Source organism: Hyposmocoma kahamanoa, unplaced genomic scaffold (assembly GCF_003589595.1).
Source record: "Hyposmocoma kahamanoa isolate Upper Pololo Valley unplaced genomic scaffold, ASM358959v1 96450, whole genome shotgun sequence".
Taxonomy (NCBI): Eukaryota; Metazoa; Arthropoda; class Insecta; order Lepidoptera; family Cosmopterigidae; genus Hyposmocoma; species Hyposmocoma kahamanoa.
In genome coordinates this window covers 2822-9871 of record NW_020655200.1, presented here as the reverse complement: position 1 = coordinate 9871, position 7050 = coordinate 2822, and the positions used below count along the sequence as shown (strand labels likewise).

The 7050-nt window shown below is 37.9% G+C and overlaps 2 protein-coding genes across 3 annotated transcripts; one reads left to right on the top strand and one right to left on the bottom strand.

Annotated features, from left to right (window-relative positions):
* Positions 1–200: 200 nt before the first annotated feature.
* On the top strand, positions 201–1873 carry LOC113238523 (serine/threonine-protein phosphatase 4 regulatory subunit 2). The gene has a single exon (XM_026475348.1). It carries the CDS (start codon positions 286–288, stop codon positions 1795–1797), a length of 1512 nt encoding a protein of 503 aa, XP_026331133.1. The 5' UTR covers positions 201–285; the 3' UTR covers positions 1798–1873.
* Positions 1874–2053: 180 nt separating this feature from the next.
* LOC113238524 (probable 4-coumarate--CoA ligase 1) lies at positions 2054–6496 on the bottom strand. 2 transcript variants are annotated; one of them, XM_026475349.1, is made up of 8 exons: positions 6274–6496; positions 4641–4787; positions 4248–4448; positions 3712–3832; positions 3366–3592; positions 3067–3245; positions 2663–2818; positions 2054–2483 (listed from the first exon to the last, which is right to left on the bottom strand). In XM_026475349.1, the coding sequence occupies exons 1-8, from the start codon at positions 6446–6448 to the stop codon at positions 2196–2198; spliced, it is 1494 nt and encodes a 497-aa protein (XP_026331134.1). In that variant the 5' UTR covers positions 6449–6496; the 3' UTR covers positions 2054–2195. The 2 variants fall into 2 exon arrangements, with proteins under 2 accessions (XP_026331134.1, XP_026331135.1); XM_026475350.1 differs by having other exon boundaries at positions 2057–2483; positions 3712–3820.
* Positions 6497–7050: the final 554 nt, after the last annotated feature.

Genomic DNA, 7050 nt, shown 5'->3' with positions numbered 1-7050 from the left:
TGTGTGTGTGTGTGTGTGTGTGTGTGTGTGTGTGTGTGTGTGTGTGTTTGTGTGTACGTTATTACCTTTTTATTATTAATCCTTTTGTAAATCCACTTAGAACGTAACCCGCTTTTAGGGATTTGCCAAGCTCTCGGACTTATGCATTTTTCTGAAAAATTGAACGCGCCGATATCTTTTTGTCTTTGGCCAATGGTCTGTCTGTCTGTTTCTGTTTGGTGGCCGACCTTACGAATAGTTTATTATTATTACTGACTGTGACTTTGTGGTTTATAATAATTCGAAATGGAAAATGCCGAAGAAATTTACCACTTTCTAGAAGACTTCTCAAAGCGAAAACCTAAGGTAATTCCTCAGGAGCTCAATGACTACTTGGCGTACGTTGCACGAACCGGTGACCCCGTCTACCAGTGGTCCCTTGTCAAGAGCTTGTTCAAAGAAAAGCTTCTCAATGTGATCACGGATTTCCATGAAACCACTCCAGGTATCGAAATTCCGCCTTACCCCAACGTAGATCCGTTTAATTACGATACTATGAAGAATAGTTTGTTGGAGCGCCTCGACACGTTTACGTCGGCTCCTTTCACTGTACAAAGGATCTGCGAACTTCTCACCTTCCCGCGTAAGCAATATAACAGAATTGATAAATTCATGCGTGCTATAGAAAAGAACATACTAGTCGTAAGCACTAGAGAGCCCGGCGTTCAGCGACAACCTGAACCAGAAAATGGTGAGGCTGGGGAGCCAATAGTCAATGGTACCGACAACAACTCCGAGTACAATGTAGACGTTGAAATGGAAGATATGTCCTGGAAGGAGATTGCTGAACAGCAACAGAAAAATGCAGAACCACAACCCAGCTCTTCGGATACTCATATATCGGTGGATGACTTAGAAACCCGATTGCAGAGCAAACAAGATGTGCCAATGGATACTCAGGAGAAGACAACTACTCCATATGAATCTGTAACACCCCCAGAATTAAATGTAACTGATGAGTTAGAAACGAAACCAATTGATCCTATCCCTGATATTGTAAATGTGACTGATCCCCTATTGCAAGTAACTGAGAAAACTGAAACAATGGCAGCTGACACAACACAACCTCCACCTGAATCTAAAGAAGATGTCGAAATGAAAACTGAGGAGCCAGCAAAAGAACCCTTGGTAATTCCAGAAATTAAAGTAGATGATGCTGAAATGACAGAACAAAGGCTCAATGAGGAATCAAAACAAGTTGATAAACTCCAAGAGGCAGAAAATATATCAGAACCAAAGGTTTCTAATACTGAGGTTAAAATAACTGAAGATGTTCAACAAGCCAACATTGATGATAGCAGCTCAGATTCTGTTATTAAAGAAGAAGCTGAACCTAAAGTTATATCAGAAGTATCAACATCAAGTGAAGAAAGTTCCTCATCTAGCGAAAACACAGATGGCAATAGTAATTCACCAAAAGTTGACAGTGATGCACATATAGATGTCCAAGAGGAATCTAGTTCTGATACAAATCAGTCTGAAACTAATGTGCTCTCTGAGGATAAGTCATCTGAATCCTCACAAGATGTACCTGAGCAGGTTGTGGAAGATTCCGTTCCAGAAACACCAGAGATACAGTCTGATAATTACTCCATTTCGGATGTAAAGTCAGAATTACAGGTGCCAGTTACTGAAACTCCGGTAGCTGCACCAGAGCTTGAACCAGAAGTCAAGCCTGTTGTAATTCAAGAAGCAGAGAAGAAAGAAGAAGAAAAGGCTGAACCTATAGAGATTAACACAGAAAACAATTTAAAATGAAAATAAATTAATATGGATTTGTTACTGATTGAACTCGTAAGCTTTTCACTGATTGAACTCGTACTTATATTTTAGTAAATTACTGGAATTAATTTAATTTGAGTTGTTATTGTTCAATATCAGTTCAGGACTGACATATAAACATTGGATAATATGTTAACTCCTTTTGTGAATCAATGATAGGTAATTTATTTCATACTTAAGTTTAAAATAAACATATTAATTTTATAGAAACTGTTAATTTTATTTTCAACAGATCACAATTACAAAAAACAAATAAAATCACATTATTCATAAAGCTAGCACAAGTTAAATAAATATACATAGCCATTATTTTTACATCTAAACTTACTGTTTACTATTTACAATACTATGTATCTAATGATAATAATTATTATTTAATTTTTCTTTGCTCCTAGTACTTTAAGTTCGTTTCTCATAATTTTTCCAGCGGCATTTCTAGGAATGGACTCTAAGAACACGACACCACCCTCAAGTCGTTTGTATTTGACGAGTTTTCCCGCAACCACGTCGTAGACTTGTTTCTCTGCTAATTTATCATTGGGTTTCAATACTACAAAGGCTTTAGGGATTTCTCCTGCGAGAGGGTCTGGTATTCCAACCACCGCCACGTCAGCTACTTCTGGCAGCTCCATTATTATACTTTCTATTTCTGTTGGGGAAACCTAGAAGTACAAAAAGTGATGTCTTACGTCGTATATAAATATTTATGAATTTATGAAAATGTGAAACCGCAAATGCGAAATGATGGCGCCATTTTATAAAAACCAATCATATATTGTATTATTAAATCAATTATTAGCTTTCTTTGAGTATTGTAATATCTGCCGCTTTGATCACTCACCTGATTGCCTTTAACTTTAATAAGTTCTTTGGTACGATCCACAATGTAGAAATAATGGTCTTCGTCATAATATGCTACATCTCCTGTATGTAGCCAACCCTCGCTATCGACCGTCTCTTGCGTTGCTTGCTCATTGTTCCAATAACCTTTCATCACCTAATGTAACATGCAAGATATAAGTTACCTAGAAATTAGAAGTACCTACATAACGATTAGGAAACTGGAGGGTACCTAACGTTTAAATTTGGTCTAAGTCAAACGTTCTTTACAGCAATTTTTTTTAAGTGTAGGTATAGCATCGAAACCATATAGGTCGAAACAGTAATTATACGTGTTGCTGCCTAAACAAAAATGTTTGGTTTTGCTCCGGCGCATAGGAATAATATTCAAGACCGATTTCATACCTGTGGCCCCCGCACCAGCAGTTCTCCCGATTTATGCGGACCAAGTATTTCGCCAGTAGTCAATGAGACAATGCGAGCTTGCGTGCTCGGTACCAGCTGTCCTGCTGAGCCCACTTTGTTAAATGGGTAATTGTATGGCGTCATCAGTGCCACGGGCGAACTCTCTGTCATACCATAACCTGCAAGGATTACTGGTCTTTATATTTTGTCATGCATTTTTTCCAAGATCAAAGCTAGTCACAGTTTTTCGTTAACTTAGTTCATGCAAGTTTTTATCCCTTTAAAATACAGAAACAAACCTTGCAACAGTTTAATTTCATCCTTCGTCTTCTCACATTTTAGAAGGAACTTCTCCAGCATACTGTCTGTAATTGGCGCAGCACCAATCATTATAGTTTCTACGGACTGAATATATTCCTTTTTCACTAAAGGATGAGTGGCGAGAAACGTTAAAAGTGATGGCACGACAAACAAAGTCGTAGGTTTATATTCCAAAAGACATTTAATATAATCCTCTGGAGTGAATCTAGAAAGAAGACACAAATAAGATTAGCTAAAGACATGTTTTACTTCACGGTAGACTCGATAATCGTATGATTGATTAAAATTAATGTCATGATGTAATTTCACGTAAATTAAACATACTTAGGAATTGAGACCAAGTGGTATCCAAGAATAAGATTGTAGTTAAGAATTCCATTAAATCCATAGATGTGGAAGAAAGGCGGAACAGTCAATACTACATCGCTTTTACCTGTAATCAAAACTGTTAAAGTGATTGGGATCTTGTCTTACAGGATTCAATGTTATATATGTAGGGACATCAAACATTTAACTTTTATTTTAGAAACTTGTGAAAGATAACAAAGCTAACCGGTGGACGGTAAGTTAAAGGACATTCAATTTATCAATTTACAGGCGGTAATAATTTATATATGTAATATTTCAATGCTCTGAGACGGACTTCGGAGCATGGCGTTTCTCTATGCGGCATTGAAGGGCGCGTTAGGGATACCACGCCAGGATCCACCACCAGCAGAACAGAATCAAATCAGAGCGTAAGGGACATCACTCATCAATGTGCGCTGGTGGGCACAAAATCCTCTTCGATGCTCTTTCCCGCCGATCGCCGGTTTGCGCTGGCTCTAAGTGCGATTCGGCAACGACACGATATAATTTACCTTTTTCTCCTTCATACTTCATCAATTTAGGTACTTGGGCCTGCTTAAGATTCGAAACAAGATTCTTATGTGTCAGCATGACTCCTTTAGGCATGCCAGTGGTGCCACTAGAGTAGGGAACAAGGCAGACGTCGTCGGCATTTGGGTCTGGAAGGTCTACATCGTGATCCTCCATCAACATAGGTTTAAGGCCGAAAATGTCTAGAAAGAAAAGAACTTGTTAATCTATGTCTTTTTGTACAGATCCTTTGTCTCTGTACATCTGCTGGTATCTCTAGATACTCTAGGTAGTCTTCGAAGAGATTGAGATTGGGAACCTTTCCTGCTATAAAGGTTTTCTCACAAAGTTTTGCTGAATCTACTGTTAATCGCTATACCTGTGGTCAAACTTACTCTTCGTCTTATCATGTTCTCCCCCAATCCAAATAGTGCCTTTGTATCCCTTAAGATATTTTGCTACGTTCAGTGCGACAGGCATAAACATCTCAATCGTAACAATCGCCTTCACATCGCAGTCCGAAAACTGTCTCCTCACTTCATCTGAAAACGAAATTGATAGGTTTTATCTATTGGTATGCATCATAAAATAATGATATTGTTACCTATTCTACGAATAGAGAAAACAACTAGTGTGCCTATTCAAATTGCATTGTTCAAAAATACCTACACATATCAAAAATTTCTAGAGATCAAACGTTATATATATATTTTATATTATAATGCACACACTCATAGCCCCGCACTAGGGAAACCCTATATCGCGGGCGCCATGGACACACACATAGACAACCACAAAATTAATTATGAATTATCAAAGAATTATCATATACCTTTGATCCCTAGACATTTTTGATCAGTGTACCTATACATATTCCCTAATCGATTGATGAGCTTACATTATGTTGAGAAGAACACTTGAAATAGATAATTTTTGGTAAGTATCGATGACTTCTGGGTCCCTATCAGACTCATTGGCATATACAATTATGTAATGGTACCAACGTACTAATAGTTATTTTGTGGTTTCATTTACATGACGAAACTGAATAAAAACATGTACTGCAGACGAGACGGTTAGAGTTAATTATAACAAGAAAACATAATTAGCAGAGTTATTTGATATTAGATGAGAATCCCAGACATGAACTTAGGACCGCATTATCATTTATCAGCGGCAATAATGACGAGTATTATTATATTACATTTATAAATAAACAGCTCTTAACTATATTGCTAAAGTTGTAAATTCCAAAATATTGATTTGTGTATTAAGAATATATAAAAATACTCAATTGGCAGTTGCGAACTCAAATAGTTTTAATAAACTGACAAAAAAGTAGTGTGGCGCAACCGCAACAAAATATAATAATACTCCATTACGTATGCAAATACACATCGTACCTATGTACGTGTAAAAATTCTCTTAAAATTGTGTAGATACTATCAAAGTACATGTCATTGTTACATTTAAAATGTGCAGTTTAGAAAAAACGACACTTTGTATAGCTCAAGCTAGGCCTACGCATATTTTGTAACATTTCCATATTAATTGACTAAGTAGCAGTAGAGCTCCTTGTCAAAGAGTGGTCCAGGGAACTGCCACCTTACCTACTTCTGCCGCCATGCAGTAATGTAAGTATTACTGCGTTCCGGTTTGGAACGGTAAGGGTGCTGATCAAATTACAAGCACATAGGAGTGGTCAACTTGATAATATGCCTCAGGGCGACAGGCGCAGTGGTAGTGCCCCTAAGATCTTTGTGATTTGAAGCTCTAAGTGGCATTGCAACTGTTATGGATAAGCATGTCGCTTACCACCTAGCACACGACTTGTTCGTGCCGTCCACTTGGTATTATAAAAAAAGTATTTTTCCTTATTTTACGCCGATATATTATCATACCTACCATACATGCTTTGTCAGTGATTATCATCGTTGTGCTTGATTAAACTTACCAATGATGCTTCTTTTAAATGCTTCTATGCTTGTTTATATAAATTCTACTAGGAATTACTGATTTAACATTTACCTGTGGTATACAGTGGGTTGGCGAATGTTACGACCAAACCAGCCCTCATAGCGCCATGAATCACCACAGTAAACTCAGGGATGTTCGGTAGGATTATCCCGATGCGTTCTCCAGGGGTGAGGCGCAGAGAGCTCAGGAGACCTTGAGCGCAGCGCTCAATCATCAGCCGCATCATCGCGTAGTCGTAGGACCGACCAGATACGCCGCATGTCTAAAGAACGACAAGTTCAATATTAGTTTTTTTAAGTCTATACTGTCCCACTGCTAGGCAAAGGCCTCTCTCCCGTCCTTTAAGTGCGCGTCTAGCTCGTACACCTTGTATTGTGGAGTTTAAATTAGTTCCGTTAGTTGTCTATTTCAGTAGAGTGTGGTGGTCGACAATGAACCACTGAAATTTTCAAGAGCTGTAACTCAGGATGTATGGATCTAAGTTATATACTTTTTGGTTCCCATGGTACCTACTCATTGAACCGGGGGCTGGTACACAATGAACTAAAGGTGTACCTACCGCACACAAAAATGTAGGTAGGTACTTTTCTTGGCGTAGAGCTTATATTGATTCAATATAAAATGTTTAATGTATGTAAATCATTGAATTTTGTAAGTGCGTTGTTGATACTTCTCTATGGAAAAGCAATAGGAGGCAACTACACAGAAAGGACTTGGAAATCGCACTGTAATGCCCGTAATTGGTTTGAGATTCATACCTATAGCGACCCGTTACTATCATATTCTAATATTTAATTTTACTGTAAACGCTGTTTAGGTAACAGCGTT